We start from the raw sequence: 19,663 nt of genomic DNA, 5'->3' as shown, positions 1-19,663 counted from the left end.
GTAAGCAGATCCTGCTCCACAAGTAATTCTCCTAGTCATCTGTGTTTTACGTTCTGGGGTATTTTTACGTCTTTTTTAACCTCTTCCGTATGTGGCTTTTCGAAGTTTGTTTCTACTAGTGTTATAAGGTAAAGTGACAGAGAAAGTGGTAGAGATTGATTGAAATACATGCGGAAAAAGGATTAAATTTCAGGATACAACTTAACATAATGACGTAAACGGCACAAATGTTACTACACCAGCTGCGCATTTCTAGAATAACTGTTTCTTTCGGTAGTGCTCGAACACAATTTCGTTCTTTGTTTCAATCTGATATGAATTGAAATTGAAATATGAAATAAAAAAAAAAAAATTCAAAAGAAAACAATAATTCGGTTTTCTGTAATATTGGACGTCAGGTTTATGTAATACTTGTGTGTATAAAAGAGAGGCAAGACATACCAAAGTGAGATTCAAACTTATATGTCGAAAACAAACTGACAATGCCACAGCAAACAAAACAAAAAACACAACGAAAAATGACGAAACGACAAACAACAGTATACACAGAATACAACATAGAAAACAGAAGACTGAGCAACACCAACCTACCAAAAACCGGTATACATATATTACGTTATAAATCATCAATCGCCAATTGGTTGTTCTGTAGAAGGTGTAATCAGAATGCATAAAGTGTAAATGTTTTATATTTGTATATCAAACCATCAATTTGGGAGCTTTAGCTAGCTATAAAACGAGGTTAAAACCATGATTTTTCTCAAAACAATGCCCGTACTAAGTTAGGAATATGCCTGTACTAAGTTAGGAATATGACAAATTTGTTTACAATTAGTTCCGTAGGTAAATACAGTGGAGCATTTGGTTTTGTTAGGTTATATAGATTTCCCTTTTTTTAATATACCTTGGATTTCGGTATTTTTGTTAATACTTTTTAGGCCAAACCACGATAAAGCCTTTTTAAAAGCTTTTCAGCATGGCAGATAAGAAAATACCTCATAATATCTTTGAACAACTTAAAAATGGGTGGGATATTTGAATGTCTCTGGAAAAGGGGGTATATTGGATAGGGACAGAACTTTAGTCTTCTTACATGGTGCCTACGGATCCCCAAGGAATTGTTGTTGGTCATTTAACGTAAAGTGGCATTCTCTCTCAGACATCGTATTGAACGTCCTCATTCTGAATGAACGCGGCTGCGAACTTGACATCCTCCAACGGATGCCTCACGTTGTTTTACTACCAGTCCAAAAAAGAACAAGGAATGATAATATCTATATACCCCAGTTAACCCTTTGGGTCCAGTTCGGTTCATTTGAGTCTACTTCTTTGAAAAACTAAAGGCCTCGGTATGATTAAAGCCCGTTCAATCATATAAAAAGTAATGAAATTTGGTTATTGTCTTTTGGTAAAGAAGTACGCATTCAGATCACAATCAATCATTCTTACCGTGTTATTATTTGCATTAAAAAATTTCCAAATGAGTTTAACGATAGCTAAAAATCATAATCTCATAAAAGTCAGAAGAAAGATACAAAACGGATAAACCAAGAGTATTAAAACTGTCGACATGTGTTCTCAACGCTGACATGTACAGTTAAGTGTTATTACAAATGATATTACACAAAATGATATCTTGTACAAATTAAATACTACGAATCATAAAAAAAACCCAGTAACTTATATAGAAATGAAATGAATAAGTAATTTCGTTTGGTTAACAAAATTTAAAACAAGATGACATTTCTGTAATCAACCATTAATAATAATAAAGTTTTGAAACAAGAAACGGCTTAACATTCCGACATGTACTTTTCTTAATTTTTTTATTGCGTTTTACAGAACGATGATCACAAATAACGAATATAGAGCAAAATATTAATTAGAGCTATTTTCTAACTGCCAGTACTAGTAGACCAAACGCTTTTTTAATTTGTATACTAGTTTTGTTTGACGTTTGTTCAAGCTAAAATAATAAATATTGACATTTGAAGAAAAACAGATAGGCGGAGTTTCAGTCTGTGAATAATATACAATTGTTGTCATATTGTATCTTGTATGTTTTTAGTTAGTGAAACACCTATTGTAGTATCTTTTAACTGGACTTCTCGCTATATCGATGATGTTCTCTGTATTGTTTTGTTTTGATATATTTGAATGTCCCTTTGGTACAATTCGCCTCTCTTTTTTTTTGTTACACATATTTGAAAGCTTCTGGATTGCTTTATATCGATGTTCCCCCATTCAAATATATAAAAGGCATATTTTGATTGCCAGTTAATACGTTTCAAAAATATTATTTAGTTTAAATATACAAAGCTTATCGAACGCAAAATACTAAACATTTTACATTTGAACAAAATTATTTTTAAGGGTATGAGTTGTTAAAATTGATTAAAGAAATAAACTCAACGGATTTGATATGACAACTGCAAGTGGAAAGAGGGTTTAGGTGAAAATTTAATCTTCTTCATCGAAAGAGTTGTGTGAATTTTGAAGAAGTAATTAAGGAAATTAAAAAAGCTTTGAAAGTCATCGGTTCACCTCATAAGCACCCACGATTGCAAATGAAGATATCATTATTAAAACTTTACGCATGATTTGCCAAGAGAAGGGCAAACTTTATATCTGACAATCTATAATATTTAAATAAGATAATAAAGAAAATGTATCCTTCTTACAGATTGCTTAATATATGTTTTCCATACTTGGGCAATGGAGTCTAAGATGACAGTCATTTTCAAAAAAAATCAGTCCTTTCTGAAGATATAGTTTAACCATTTTGGATGAAATGGCGCGAAACTATCATTTGGTTATCAAAAAATGTAATACAATCGAACAAAGAGGGTATCTGTATCTTTACTGGAAGCGGTTTGTTTCGTGAAGATCCAAGTATTGTCTGTTTTTTTAAAGGAAGTCAACTCAAGTATTTTATTTGAATTCAAAGGCAATAAAGAAGTCCAGAGTTTGTTCAAGAAAACTCAAAACATAATTGATATAGGTTTAAATGACATAATAATATGGTGAACGTTTCTAAATTCTATTAAGGGGTTTATGATTAGTTGTAGATGATAAACTGGTTAACCTAGATAATGCAACGACAACGTTGTTTATTTCCCAAGGAAAACCCAAAAATTCATTTTAAAACTTTCAATAAATTATAATAATGTTTATAGCATTAATTCCAAATTCACAACATGGAAGAACAAATAGGCTAACGAATTGTTTTGCTAGGGTTCGTCTTTCTCAACCATAAGTTTTTATCGAGTGTATTGTTTGTAGACTGTTGTTTTTTTTTTTTTTTACTTTAGTTTTAAGATACATGTAGTTGTGTTAATTGGGTATAATATTCCTGATAAAACAATTTCATGAAGAGCGCGTATAGGGAAATGCCTGTAAGGAATATGACAGTTGTTTTCCATTTGTTTGATGTGTTTGAGCTTTTGATTATGCGGTCCGAATTCCCACAGGTAAAGTTGACATGATTATTATTTCAGACCCTGGTTGATCATATAGCTCTCCAAGTTTTAAGGTAGTAATACAATCTAGGCTTTCATTATTGTGATTTGTTATGAGCGTTTCTGTTAAAGGTAAATCAAGAAAAGATTTTTTTTTTAATTTAGAAAAAACTGTCTACGCGAGACTTTTCAAGAAGTATATATAAACTTGTTCAATAGTTTACTCATACTTCTTGTTATTTAGTTACATATGAATCTGCAGTACTACGAAAAAATGAGCAAATGCATATAATCGTTACAGTTTTATTTGAAAAAGTAAAAATCTACGGATGAGTGATATCATGTTCAGATGTTGTGATGTACTCCTTGTGTCCTTGTCTTTTCTTAATATCCTGTAAAACAAAAGTAATTCCAGATTATTTGAAGATAAACAATTTTATAGTATAATTTACACATGTAATAAATGCAACCACTTCTTCTTTTTTACATGGTGACTTCATTTCTTCATTATGTTCTGTATAAACTATTAGAAACTGCGTTAGAAAAATTGCAACAAAAAAAAAACAGTTCATATTCTTAAATCCTATAACTAACTTAACTTGAAAATCGAGGGTTGTCTCATTGGCAATTATACCATACCTTCGTATTTGTATATTCACTGTTGCCTTTTTCATAACAAAGCTTACCCTTCCGGAGCACCTGAGATCACCCACATCTTTTGGTGGGGTTCGGGTTGCTCAGTCTTAAGTTTTTTGTGTTGTTTTTTGTGTACTGTTTTTTGTCTGTTTGTCTGTTGGTCTTTTTCTTTTTTAGCCATGGCGTTGTCAGTTTATTTTCGACTTATGAGTTTGAATGTCCCTATTGTATCGGTTGACTCTCTTTTCCTTTTCGTATTATAAAAGTACGATAAAGTAATATCATCTCTTTAAGTTCTAGTTATATCTTTTAATTTTCGATTTGTTGTGAATGTAATTGTTTTGTTGTTTTCCTAAGAAAATGTCTGAGCGTCACTGATATGTCTTATGTAGACGAAACGCGCGTCTGGCGTATCAAATTATAAGCCTGGTACCTTTGATAACTAAATATGACAGTTTTTTTTCCACTCGTCCCGTTCTTTGATGACGTCAAACTTTGTCAGTTTTAATGGAATTCCCCTATTTTGAATTTAACTTTGAGGTCGGTATTTCTGTTTTCCTTTTTTTATTTTGGATAGCTTTGTTAATTTTTATTGGGATATAATTTTAATAGTAAACATAATGTAGAGCTTTAAAACAATGGAAACCCGTTAGTTTTAAAGATCAAATGGTAAAGTTCCTATATCATAAGGATCTAATCAGTAAAGTGATCTCTGTCTTAAATAAAATATCATAAAGATCTAATCGGTAATAAATCTCTGTCGTTAATGAAATATCATTAAGATCTAATCGGTAAAAGATCTCTGTCTTTAATGAAATATCATAAAGATCTAACCGGTAATAGATCTCTGTGTTAAAGAAAATATCATATACACAAGTTATATTTTCATCATTATTAGACAGCACGAGAGATCAGCGATGCGGATGACATTTAATCTGGTTCAGATTTGAAACCTACCTTGTTGATTCCATCTTGAATTAGATCTCCATCCTAAATTTGATCTCTTTCCTGAATTAATTCCCCATCTATTCAAACGTCCTAATCCACTGTCCAGATGACTGCTTCTGTATGGATCAAATGAACCGTATCCAGTAGCTGCTCTTCTGTATCCTACATAGGCAATAACTATTATTATTGTTTACCTATTATTATTTCATGTCTTCGTTTAAAATGTTACGGTATTTTGGTGCTTTAAAACACATGTTAAATATAAACAATTGACGTAGTTTAATCTTATGACCAGGCGTATGAATCAGTATATTTCCCCTACTTTACATCTACACTTCTTTTTTGAAACAAAACAATTACAACGTACAATGTATAAAAGTGGACCTTTTTTAAAAGAAGTAATCATATGAATGTTAATTATACAATGACAGCTGTTTGGAATTCTTTTGTTTGTATACATACATCATTTACAAAATGGTAAAAAAATATTATTCTGAATCAGTTTGATAAAAATATATATATATATATATTTGTATAAGATCTTACTTCTGCCTCCGCCATTCAATCCCCCTATCAGATGTCCGCTATTCCAGCTGCCAGTCAAATGTCCACTATTCCATCCATTATTCAGACCTCTAGACCCCTGCAAATCCCATGATCTTTGATTTCTATTGTATGTATCATATCCGCGAGCAGTTGCTAAAGTAACCATCACAGCAAGCACGATAACTATTGCTAAGGTATTCATGTTTCTATAAAAAAAAATAAACATCAATATTCTTATACCAAAATAATAATGCTAAATCAACTCCCTTAAGATGTCCAAAATTTTTTGCAAAAAAATATGTCCAAATAATAATAAAATTATTGCATTGAAAACAACAGAATGTGACAAAACTAATCAAACATACTTTTGTCTAAATATTCGAATCAGACTGAATGTTTAGTTGATAAAATAGGTGAAGTAAAAAAATATAAATATAATGAACAACTCACATAATTGTTTTTCTTTCTTGGATGTACTTGAATGGCTACTAAGATCAAAATTGATATAAAACACTGAGATAGCATTCTCTTTTATACTATTTTGATACAAGGAAATATTATAATATGGGAGAATAAAAGAAAACCCATATCACTTAAATAATCTACGTAAATGTATTTGAATCAATCACAGGTTGTAAAGGTTACCGCTATGACAATAAGGTCAATGTCGCTAGACGTCAAGTCTTTTTATGGTCACATCAGTTCTGTCATTAATAAATAACAGGTTTATTATTATGCATTCAGTTTACTAATGATTTCATATTAAAACATTTAACAGTATAATACTATTACAACACTAGTAAAAGATAAGCAAACTTTACCAAAGGAATATTAAAACTCGTATCACTTTTTTAATAATACAAACATTTTGTTATTTAATAAAAAAATAAAAGTTTTGTGTATGAGGTTTCTCATACCTAGTTTGGAAACTTTGTAAACGATTTATTATCCACAATGTTTTATTTAAGCAACTGTATATTTATTACTAATACATTACAAGGTTTTTATTTCGAATTAAGAGGTCAAAGCCAGAAGCATGCGTTCATAGTTTTACTATTGGAATGAAAACAACTTGGGATTCGTGTTGCTCAGTCTTTAGGTTTTTATGTTGTGTTTTGTATAACTGTGGGTTATTTTTTGAATTTTTTACATGTTGTTGTAAATTAATTTTCGACTAATGAGCTTGAATGTGCTCTTACGGGTCTTCAGTGTACGAAAATGGACCCGTTCGTACATCCATAATCGTGTTAAAGTTTTAATTTTAGATAATTTACTATAAACTTGTGGTCACGTCAACTGGAAATTTGTACAAAACTCATAACATGGTCAAATTGCAAAGATATAACGGTTCACTGATTTTTCAAAATTTGATATTTATTTCGGGGCATTGATTCCTGTGGACACATATTCATTGTGTATTTGATGATTTAATTATACGCTGTTCACTACGTTATTATGAGTCTGAATGGGGGTCCTCCATTCTGGCATTCGTTATTTCTATTTAGGTAATTGTTGTATTATCTATTCTCTATGTTTGGGTCCATTTTCTGTAGTATTGGACCACTATTCTCTATTTTATAAAACCCATCCAAATCCTCTTTAATGAATAAATAAGTGTGATGCTTTAAGAGTACAAAACAACTTAGACAATATACGTCGACAGAATTAATTTTACATAATGAACTTTGTAAACATAAGATATATATGGATATCCTTGAGCTATATTTAACATAAGATATATATGGATATCCTTGAGCTATATTTGACATAAGATATATATGGATATCCTTGAGCTATATTTAACATAAGATATATATGGATATCCTTGAGCTATATTTAACATACTTTTCACCATAATCATCAGAATAGAACAAGTGATATCAAAATGAAAATCTTTTGATTGCAATGACATTTGTTAGTTTGCGTCAGAGACTAAAATGAGTGTCATAAGTGTAGTATACATTATCGCTTCTACTTTATAAAATAAACATATCCAGAAAATAAAACAAATACTGGAGTCCCTGGTTCCCCATTATAGACTAATCAATAAACGGTGGTTTTTGGTTTATTCGATTTTAAACACCACAAATATATATCCAAAAAGGAAATAATGTTTCACTCGTTATTAAGTAATTATTTATTTGAAAACCTAATGGTATACCATTATATATCCAATTGTTGTTTTTGATATAAAAATTCCTTGCTGTGAATATGCCATTCTGTATACCTTTATTCATACATGTTGTGGTAGTCTATTTGTTACAATAAAGCAAATTCATTATGAAAAAAAGTAAACATATTCAAAACTATCATATAGTAGAGAAAATAAAATAAATTTAAAAAGAAAATAGAGCAAAATATCGTTGGAAAAAACACTCGTGTATAAAATAAACTACAAAGCTCTAATTTCAATTATTTAATCTGAAATTGTATCTCCCCTTCGACGACGGTAGAAAAATAACAACTAAAGAGTGATCAACACGAACCCTACTAATACCGGGGTAAGCTGATCCTGCTCCACTTGCTGCACCCGTCGTTGCTTATGTGAGTAGTAGATTTCTCAAACCAGCATCAATACTGGAAAGACGTCTGAACAATTGCAAAAATATAAGGCAAAATTAGAAAAAAAGTAGTTTTTGAATTACTTACCATACGTCATATTTTTCTCATTTTACACAAAGTGACTTTTTTACTTGTTCTATCCTATACATTGTCGCAGATTCTAAACAAAATGAGCAAATATTCAACCAATGTTTACAGATATTGAAAGTAAAATTACTAACTCAATCTGTATTCGTGTCGTTTTGAAATTCGCAGAATTTGTCATAAAACTAATTTATTTTTTGTTGTTTTCCTTTTATTTAACATCACTTATGATAAACCTGCTAGTTTTGTACTATGTGGAAGATGTTTTTTGCATTATTTTAGAACATAATGATATTAATTTTTATATACGCAAATATCTTTTAGTACAAAAGGTATTTCAGATATTTGATTTTGACTATACTAGTATCTTATATGTCAGATATCTAGACTATATATATATATATAAAGCCTCTAGTCCATTAACATGTTGCTCTTTAAACAAGTTTGAAAAGTTGTTTAATGAGTTTTAGAAAAATCAATATATTTCAATATATCTCAGAAAAAACATTGTTGGTAGCATTATTTGATAGAGATTAATATTTGTTTATATTTTCCAGTCCAACGATTCAAATAGCCCTAAACGACCGAAAACAGATTAATTGTAAAATGTTCTAGTAGTACCATTTTTTAACTTCACTTTCCGCTTTATAAATGATGTCCTTACACGGAAAGCTATTTTACCTGAATAAACCTTATGAGGAACGCACGAAACCAACATTGGAAAGGCATTCACGTATCATTTACCGAAAAAGTAATATTACCAATCGGAACAGACAAATAATAGCTTAATTCATCTATCGTCAACATTGCCTTAAGAAGTTTTAATCTTACTTTCATATTTTTTTTCTTAATTCTTATAAAGAGAATTTAAAAAAAGTATTTTATAAATCATTTCAGTGCCGAAACATTGACTTCCATGTAGTTGATAAATTCATCGAAATCATCCCTTTGAGTGTGAAATAATGAAAAAGAAAACAAAAACAGTTAAGTCATTTTCATATCTTATTTGTATCTAGAAATTCATAGTTTGTGCAAATTGTGATAAAATACATAACATTAGATCAAGGCAACAGTAGTATACCCTGTTTTAAAGAAATAAATCGATTAAGAGAAAACAAATCCGGGTTACAATCTAAAACCGAGGGAAACACATCAACTATAAGAGGAAAACAACAAAACAATAGAAACCCTGAACTGCAACAAAAACAAACGCCAACATACATAGAAATGGACTATTTGATAACAACTGCCATATTCCTGACTTGGTACAGGACATTTTCAGAAAAAATGGTGGGTTGAACCTGGATTTATGGCTAGCAAAACCTCCCGCTTATATAGCAATGTTAAAAAATATATCGCTAAAATGACAACACTACGTAACAGGAGTACAGTACAAACAAACGCAAGAACACTCAGCACAGAGAAATGCAAACATGAATAATATAACAGTACATTACATCATGTAAACCGCAGAATAACAACGGACATCTACCATGCATTAACGACAGCACAGGACACCACAAAAAGGACGTATTTTAGTGACGTATATAATCTTGAAATTTATACAATTATATGGAATGAGATCCAAAAATTCACAATTATTTTCACAATAATAGCCCAAATAATTAAGATTATGACGGTCTTGAAAGGCTATTTTAAATTAATGCTGTGACGACGTCATACTTATTTGGACTAACGCAATATTTTATCCATGGAAAATGGAAATTAACTTGGCTATACTGACAAATAAGACATATGTGAAATGTACCGACAATACCATGAATACAGAATTCAAACCACAAACGATAAGACATAACACAATATCGAACTGTACTTACAAAAGAAACATCATAACTAAATACATGAATGTTGGATGTATAAATACCGAGACACGTCGAATAGCAATGCGAAATCATACTTGGCAAAACAGTCATATTCGGGAATAGGTCACGTTAGGTACTTAGCAGACAGACGATGAAGATGGTAAACCACAATCAAATACGTGGTACGAATGTGGTTAGTTACTTTAGACACAGACCCATCGTATAGATCAACCAATTGGTGATGGTGTCACTTTTAATCTTTCCTCCTCATAACTCTATTGGAGCAGTTTCTGCGAAAGAAATTAACACAGACAGCCTTGATTTACTGTTGAATGTTAAACGCTATTTTAACAATATTAAAATACACTGGACAGCTCCAATAGATACCACTACCAAATAAAATCAGATTTATCAAAAAGCTGCTTACCTTTCCAGAGCACTTGTGATCACCCCTAGTTTTTTATGGGGTTTGTGTTGCTCAGTCTCTGGTTTTCTATGTATTGTTTTGTGTACTGTTGTTTGTCTGTTTGTCTTATTCTTTTTAAGCCATGGCGTTGTCAGTTTCTTTTCGATTTGTGAATTTTAATGTCCCTTTGGTACCCTTCGCTTCTCTTTCTCTTGAAAAGCAACGATATTAAATGAACGACAAGAGACTTAAAAGACAATACAAAAATCAACGTCAAAATATGCTATGTCTATAACGAAAGAAAAATTTAAAAGAATAAAAAAAAAAAAAAAGATAAAATGTTTCAAATAACATGACACTTGAGCACTTCGACAAAATGTGAATGACGAGCAAAGTGGTATTTAAAAACAGTTTTTGAGAAACTAGATCATCCATTTCGAAAAAGAACTTGATTCGCACATCATAATTGTATGATTTGTGATGAGTCAGTTATGACAGTATACTTAACGTGTACTAGTATAAACTTTCGATTATACGTTATTGAAACCTGTGCATTGAATACTTTTATATCGTTTGATATTCCGGAAACTTTTCTGCAATGTGAATGAAATGTACTATAATTCGAATCTTTAAGAAAGAAATCATGAGGATCATGGGAACAACAGGGTATTCAATTGGTAACTCATCTAGGGAATCAACTTTCGTCGTTGATTAAGGCCTATATTATGATGCCAGATAAATATTGCACTGGCAGATGCACAATTTGTATTCCGTCCTGTAAACAGCATTAGAGATCCTATCAATAGCCTTCAGCCCTTGATAGTGTTTTCATGTAAACGGTTACAATTTAAAATTAAATATTCATCAGGTGAAAATTTTACAAATATATGAATTAGTGTTCAAAGCTTCCTATATTTTTTTAATATAATTTTGGATTAGTCGAGTTTTGTTTTTGGACATAAATTATGAAAATGGACAAAAGTTCACATAACGCAACAAAAACGATAAATCTATATATTAGACCAAAACAAACACATTTATAAGATTGAGTTGAAAACAACTATCACAGAAATATTTCGAATGGCTTTCATTACGGATTCGTTGATTTTTTTAAATAAATTCCTAATAAACCAGGATGCTGCCTATTGTGCTTCCGTTTCTCAAAAACATTTAAAAAAAATGTTTTCGTTAAATATTACAGAGGTTTATTACAAAATGCTTAAAAGTATTTCAGAGTAGTGAGTCCATTATTTCTGTGTAATGTTTTGGAGTATGATATGTTCTTTTTGGTGTATTCTTCAAGTGGTATTTCTTAGATTTTATTATGTGGTTATGTTTATAAACGAGGTCAGAGAGAGAGAGAGAGAGAGAGAGAGAGAGAGAGAATAAAGACTGACTGGAATAAATCAGATTAGGAATAAAATTATCTGAATAAAATTTTGTGCAATAACATCAAATGTAGCAATTTAACTACATCAGGCATTCTAATTAAAAATTAATATCATCAAAATACACTGATCATAAACATGTTTATTACGAAATGAAATTTTCTTATGTGTTTAAATTTTATATGAACCTATTATATTAGCCTATAAAAAAAGATAATCCAGCAAATATCCCCAAAATAAGGTTTAAGAAATAATTTAGGGACGTCAGAGTTTATGTAAATACTTTGGTGTATATAACGTTATAAAGAACTATTCACCGATTGGTTGATATGCCAACCGCGTATGTAGGACGTTCAAAGTGTGTATGTCTAATAAATCACACTATATATTAGCCATAAAACTCTGTACATATGGAATAGTAATATACATTTTGGTCTGAACATTGATATCTTTTCGGTAATTAAACAAAATTAAAGAGTCACACAAGACAAAAAGAAGTAAATGTTCATAATAATCAAACAATTTAGAAACTTCACAATAAGAACTGATTACTCAAAATAAAGTTTAAAAAAGTTATTAATGACAAAAAAAAAAATAAGTAAGAAGATGGTTAGCAAATAAAAAAATGAAAATTAAACAAAATGCCAATTTAACCGAGAATAATAGTCATGATATAGTATATAATTCAGCCATATCAGAAACATTTCTTTTTTTCTTATATCAAATTATAATTGAAAATTGTTGTCATTTTATCAATATGTAATCAACTATTATACACACTATATAATTGATAAAACCTCACTGAGATGTAAACTTTGCAAATTACTTTCTATCATATATTGATACTTAGTTATTCGTGAAATGTCATTTTCATATTACATGGACAAAAGTTTTAGGAAGTGCAAAGACATATTGAAAGTGTATGTTATAAAATAAAAAAATCTTTAGGTTTAAAATACTACCAATAAACAACTACATGTACAAAGTTGCAAAAAAATGCAGTTTTTGATAAATGTAAAATAATATAGTCATACATTTTTTGAAACTAAACAGTTGTATAGTGTTTTTTTAAAATGCATAACTGTATACAGGTTTACAGTTAATAATTAAATAAAATTATTCCATTGGTTGCAATGAATAATCGTGATTTCCCCGTGAAATAAAAACCGATAATTTCACTTGTGAAATAAATCAGATAATTTCACTGCTCTGGCATCATACAGCAATGGGTGATGTCAAGACGTTGTCGATGACGATGTATCAAAGCGTAGAAAAAATATAGTTCCTTCCATTTTCTACTTCATTTCCATTAAAAAGTCCATAGTCAATGTAATAAAAAGAATAACTAATGAAATGAATTCAAATATCGAAAAATATTTAACTCGTGACCGAACAACACTGATAATTAACTCATGCGCTACACGCATTCGTCAATTAATGTCTTGTTCGGTCAGTCGTTGAATATTTTTCTATACTATATTTGAATTCTTCAATTAGTTATTCTACAATTTTACACTTTTACAATATGCGATTTTGCAATTCACCTATGAACCATCGCATTTGTCTACATTGCCAGAATACAATTTCGAAAACAAAACAGATACACAAGAAATACTCAATATACAAAATGAACAGGCAACCCTATTTTGTTAATCAATCATGAGATGATAAGTAAAACTATTTTTACGAGTACAAAACATTGTGATAGTTGTTTGGATATATGAATGAAGTTGCGTGCATTTCATGGATAAATTGACATGAAAACCTGACGTTGCAGCACTGGTACATAACGTCATTGCCTACTATTCTCGAGTATCAAGTCCTTTCGATAATCTAAAAAATATTAGGCAGTAAGATCAAAGGGAAAATGTACAAATTGCCAATAAACGTTAATATCTAAAATATTGGTAGAAAAATTACGAAAAATATCGGTCATTTTATTGTTGAATTCTTTCATTTAATCGATATGCATGGGCTATTATGAACCGTGTGCAAGTAGACGTATTTCATATATATAGTCTTAAGGTTTAGATATTCTAGAGCTGAAAAAAAAGTTTTTAAAAGGAAGAAAAGTTGCCAAAACGACGACTGTCTATCTATATAAATATTCAAACAGTCTCAACATTTACGTATTATAGATCAAGTAATTCGACTGAGTGTTGAAATAACGATGAATGCTGTATCAAGAGAATTACTTTCTATTTTATTTGGATATTTTTACATTGTGTAGAAAATCATTGTTTCTTGTTTTTTCTTTCTATTTAGTCTTGTATTTATTATGCGTTTTTAATTTTCGAACGGACTTTCTGCGTCATTTGGTCTCTTGTGGAGAGTTGTCTCATTGGCAATCATACCACATCTTCTTTTTTTATATATTTCGCTTAACTGTGTAACACATTATTTCTACCGTCGTCGAAGGGGAAATATAATTCCAGATTTAAATAACCGAAATAGTTTGTAGTTGATCTTATACACGGTAAACTAATATTTTTTTTCAGATGAGATTGTTGTTGGTTTTTTTGTTTTTTTGTTTGTTTGTTTTTTTTGTTTTTTTTTTGTTTTTGTTTATGGTTTTTTCTACCATATCATAGTTCCGAATATGTTTATTTTAGGAAACAGAAGTAAAAATATATACATAACACTTATGAGAATTCATTGCTATTGACATGACAAGATTCTCATTTTAATGTCAAATGTTCTATTCTATTCAAATGTATGTTAGTTATATCTCAAGGGTACTGGTATGTATCTCTTTAATGTTTACAAAGTTTAATATATAATATTAATTCTGTCGACCTCTGTAATCTTGGTTTATTTTTCGTAGCATCCTTCTTCAGGTATTCATGAGATATGGTCTGGGTGGGTTTTGTAGAACAAGGGATAACGAACCAATACTAAAGAAAATGGACCCCAAAAAAAAAGAAAGTATATAATAGGATAATTACCTAACAATTAAAGAATATAGAAACAGAAAGATCCCACCAGACTAATAAAATTGCCTTCACGTAGTCAATCGCAAATAATTACATCATCTTATACAAAAACAAAGATTTGTGTGCACAGGAACAAATGTCCCGCATAAACTATCATATTTTAAAAGATAAATTATCCGTCATATCTTGGAACTTGACCATGTTATGAGTTTTGTTAAAGTTTAAAGTTGATGTAACTACAAGTTCAAGGGTTAATTATTTAAAATTAAAAACTTTATCCTGACTAAGGACGGACAAACGGATTTCTAACTGACTGGAAACATAAACAAACTTAAGTATTGTAGGCAGGCATTATCACATACACAACTAACAGGACCGTAACATTATACATCTCTTCTGTACAGAATAACCTACATTTGTTTTACGATTGATGGTCAAATAGCAAAGAAACAGTTCTACTGAAAATATTAAAAAATGCGTTTTGTTACAATATAAAAATAAGGAGATGTGATATGATTGTCAATGAGACAACTATCCACCAAAGTTTAAATGTTCTGTGTTTCCGCTGATTCCTTGTTCTGGTTTGGTTATTCTGTCGGTCCTTCTAAATTTTATCAGATCTTCAAAGATTTTATCAGGAATTGAATTTTCAAATACTTAGGCCTCAAGCATCCCTGAAGAGTGGTAAATAATCGAAATACTTATACCTGGTGCAGTAAAACTGGTTCTGTTATTACAAACGTCCTCTTCCTACAAGGTATTGAATGTCCGTTCTGTAAACATATCACATTCAAGTTTTACTCCCCTGCAATATATCGTTATCTATGGAGTTATTATCGGAACATCAGTAATCAGTGATTTTAAAATGTTTCCTGTCATTGTACTCAAGATTATTTACCACTCAAATAGAATTATTTCAAAGCATATTAAGTGAATATTTATAAAATGTTAGAATCGTTTGATATCTTGTTTTTATGTTGACGCTTTCAACATGTATATGCTTTGCAATAAATACAGTCCTAGGAGATGCCTGAATTTAGATTCAGTTTTACATAATGATAGTATAGTTTTGTTTTCCACTGAAAATGAACTTATAGGTATGAATTCTTATGTGGATTTGGCTATACTTTAGGTTTGTTTTTATTTGACCATTTCCTTAAAGTTTGTATAAGTTTAAGTTCAAATATTTTGTCCCCGAGCAACACTGAAGAGGCATGTATTGACGAAAAACGCAACATGGGTCGATACCGCTGCTGATAGACTTTTGGGCCCAGACGGTATCACCAGCCCAGTAGTCATATTTTAATGACATGACATTTTTTTTTGGTTCGAGAATTATGGATATTCCTCTAAGATTAAGGAATATATCTCTCCAATGCAAAGCTCTAATTCCTTGTCCGGGTTAGGTTATACTCTAGTTCATTTTTTTGTTTTATCAACTCTTTTATTGTTTAGGTTTTAGTTTTTAAGATATGTTGGCCTCGAACATCACTGAAGAGACATTTATTGTTTAAATGCGCATCTTTTGCAGTTGTATTAATATCGTTACTAGTATTATAGACATTTAATAATAAATTGTACACATATGTATTTTATGTATGCATTATTAAGTTAATTGTTTTTTTAAATAATAAGACGTTCTTTTAAGGTACCCTTTTTAAACAGAAGTTAAATATTATAGTGTAAATTGAATTACAATAAATATGTTTAAGGGTATTCTTATAATGTTTTTGCTTCAATTATTAAGAGTTCCCAAGGTTGTAATATTAGCGTAAAACCATTTGAGGCAATTATTAATGTTGTTCTCTTTATACAACACGACTTTGCATTAGCAGATTTATTGTATAAATAAAAAACATGTAGAAGTTAAATCCATGCATCAACCTTATTCGAATCTAGTAATCTTCGGTGGGTCTTTCTTATAATTATATGTATCAACTTTCAATTTTTATTATCTGTTGGATTTTCTCTCTCTCTCTCTCTCTCTCTCTCTCTCTCTCTCTTTAAAATGAATTTATTATGCTAATGAATAGTTATAAAAGAATAATTACACAATAACAAATGTTACCATTAAATTCTGACATTTAGCGAGTGAGATTGACATGTAGGTCATAGCAATTACTTTTACAATCTATGTTTGTTACAATCCAATTGACGTAGTCTATTCGTGTTAGTAGTGATTTAAAAAAATCCTAGTTGACTATGTTTCCTTTTGTTTGATTAGTATAAAAAAAGAAATGTTTTCTCAGTGTTCATTATTCGTTCTTACATTCCATTTGCAGCAGCTTCAAGAAAGAAAAAGACAGTAAGTTTTTTTTCTTGTTCGTTATGTCCAATATTTTTCTATTTAATCTAAAGAAAATGTGCCTTGTGTATTTCATGAATATGTTCAAGATGTTGCAGATTGGTTGAAAATGATTTAAATTTCATTACATTGTCAATGATAATAGCTTGTTTTATTATATTCAACTCTAAAGTATTCAACCATATTATGGAAAAATATGTTTGAAATGTTGGGGAATGTTTTTGTCAACTGTCCTATGAAAGTTTTTTTCGGCAAACTACGAATTATTGAAGTTAAGCAGAGTTGGTGAAATTAAACAACCGCGTTCTGACAAAACATTAAAAAACTAGATTTTGGAACAAAGATAGACAAAAAGACATTTTTTCATCATGTTCATAATAATTATCATATAAGTCTGTTTGATAAAACTCGATTCATATTCTACTGGTTTTACTGTAACATGTGTAAAGGAAACTATCAATGTTATACGCCAACATAACATTAAGAATCCAAATTGGAATTAATTTAACTGGCTTAGTTGCGTGCCTGCATATTTATTTTCTGTGTTGATTAACTACTTTTTGTACATCGGTAAACTGCTGTTACCATCAATTTGTGATAGCTTAATACAGTGCAACAATTAAGAATGATTCATAAAATATTTGACCATTACACTTACACTCTTTTATTTTAAATACTTGCATGTATTACAATAACATTTTTCATTAGTTAAGTATAGTTTTGGCCTCGACAGAGAGCTGGACGACAAATCAGATTAATATGTTCTGTGAAGCTTTTAGAATAAATGAATTCGACTCGTATGATCTTTTATTTCCGTCGTACTACCATACTCTGTATTATGATAATTTTTTCTATTACTATTATTATTTTTTTTATTATTATTATTATTATTATATTATTATTATTATTATTATTATTATTATTATTATTATTATTATTAATATTAATATTATTATTATTATTACTAATATTAATTATATTAATATTACTATATTAATTATATTAATATTACTACTATAATTATTTTGATTATTATGATTATGATTATGATTATTATTATTATTATTATTATGATTATTGATAATTTCTCTTAAACAGAACAATGAATACCTTAGTACTAGTAATCGGGATTGCTGTGATGGTAGCTTTAGCCACTGCACGCGGTTATGATAGTTACAATCAAAGATCATGGGATTTGCACGGTTCTGGACTTCTTAATAATGGATGGAATAGTAGACATCTGACTAGAGGCTTGAGTGGCGGACATCTAACAAAAGGATTGAGTGGCGGACATTTGACCAGAGGACTTCGAAGTAATTATTTTCATCAATCATGATCTAAAAATATTTCCATGTTTAGTAATTTGATACTGAGTATAGTAACGAGCTGATTGGCTCTCTTCACCCAATATTAGTAAATAAAAATAGTAGATGAAAGAGTATTATATCAAAAAACCTTTTCATCACAGTCTGTAGTGTGTATATGTAACATACTTGTTAACTTGATAAATTCTATTAAAAGTGATAACTTTTAAAAAGTCATATGTATTTACCCAAAACGATATGCAATATTTTGTTGTTAATCTATTTAGGCAAAGTGTGAGAAATATTTTGTCATAAATGAAAATACATTAAATATATTTCAAATAATGAGATGCAGTGTAATCGCCAATCAGCTAGTGTATAAAAAGAATGGCGAAGCCCAAGGGACATTCAAACTCAATTCAAGTCGAAAATAAACTGACAACGCCAAGGGTAAAAAATGAATACAAAAAGACAAACAACAGTACACCAAACACAACATAGAAAACCAAAGACTGAGCAAAACAAACCCCACGAAAAACTAAGGGTGATCTGAGGTGCTCTTTGCGTCTTTACAAAAGCAAGCACAAAACATTTGAAAATTTTCAACATGCCACTAATAGTAATAATCATTTTACAGGATACAGAAGAGCAGCGACTGGTTACGGGCCATATGATTCATACAGAGACAATCGCCGTAGTCATTTTGACAGTGATTTTGGAAGATTCGATAGATGGGGATCTAACGTAGGGTGGAGATCTAATTCCGGATTGAGATCTCATTCCGGGTTGAGATCTAATTCAAAATTGAGTCAGATAGGTAGGTTGTGTTTAAATTAGTGTAAATGTGATATAGTTCTGTTGTTATGATATTATGGTAGCGAAATCGAGAATAAGTGATGTTTCTATCGTTCTATTCAAGGATCAACCTGTTGATTAAGATCTGCTAAAAATAAAAACAAATGTATCTAGAAAACGCTTTTTGCTTACTAGAATAATAATATTAAATGTTTTGTTATTTCTTTGTAGTTTCGCATTTCATTTGCTATAACTTACGAAGTATATTTGTCCTTAATATTATAACGATTTATTACAAATAAAAGTGTTTTGTACTTTCAGACAGATAATTCAGAAATGATTTAAAAATACTTAAAACCATTTTAAAATTTAAAACAAAACATGTCAATATCTTTTGCTGGGGAAAACAGTTTTAACACAAATGGCAATATTCAAGATAAATTCAAAGAGGGGTAATCCAAAAAAAAACATTATC

The 19,663-nt window shown here is 30.0% G+C and overlaps 2 protein-coding genes across 7 annotated transcripts in view; both read right to left on the bottom strand.

Moving 5' to 3' along the window:
* Window positions 1–6,117, bottom strand: part of LOC127736226 (uncharacterized) — a 48,565-nt gene extending 42,448 nt beyond the window's left edge. For 3 of the 6 annotated variants that reach the window (XR_007998868.1, XR_007998871.1, XR_007998870.1), the window contains exon 1: window positions 6,039–6,082. Coding sequence is in view for 2 of the 6 variants with exons in the window: in XM_052246811.1 (XP_052102771.1) it covers window positions 3,843–3,850; window positions 5,052–5,204; window positions 5,589–5,790 (363 nt within the window). In the remaining 4 variants the exon portion in view is untranslated. Of the gene's footprint in view, window positions 1–3,747; window positions 3,851–5,051; window positions 5,205–5,588; window positions 5,795–6,038 lie in introns of those variants that run through there. The other 3 variants (XM_052246811.1, XM_052246812.1, XR_007998872.1) reach the window with 3 other exon arrangements.
* Window positions 1–19,663, bottom strand: part of LOC127736227 (uncharacterized) — a 91,135-nt gene that overhangs the window by 61,262 nt on the left and 10,210 nt on the right. The window lies entirely within an intron of this gene.

This window comes from Mytilus californianus, unplaced genomic scaffold, assembly GCF_021869535.1.
Source record: "Mytilus californianus isolate M0D057914Y unplaced genomic scaffold, xbMytCali1.0.p SCAF_3, whole genome shotgun sequence".
Lineage (NCBI taxonomy): Eukaryota > Metazoa > Mollusca > Bivalvia > Mytilida > Mytilidae > Mytilus > Mytilus californianus.
The sequence above is the reverse complement of the archived record's forward strand: the minus strand, read 5'-3'. Positions and strand labels throughout refer to the sequence as shown.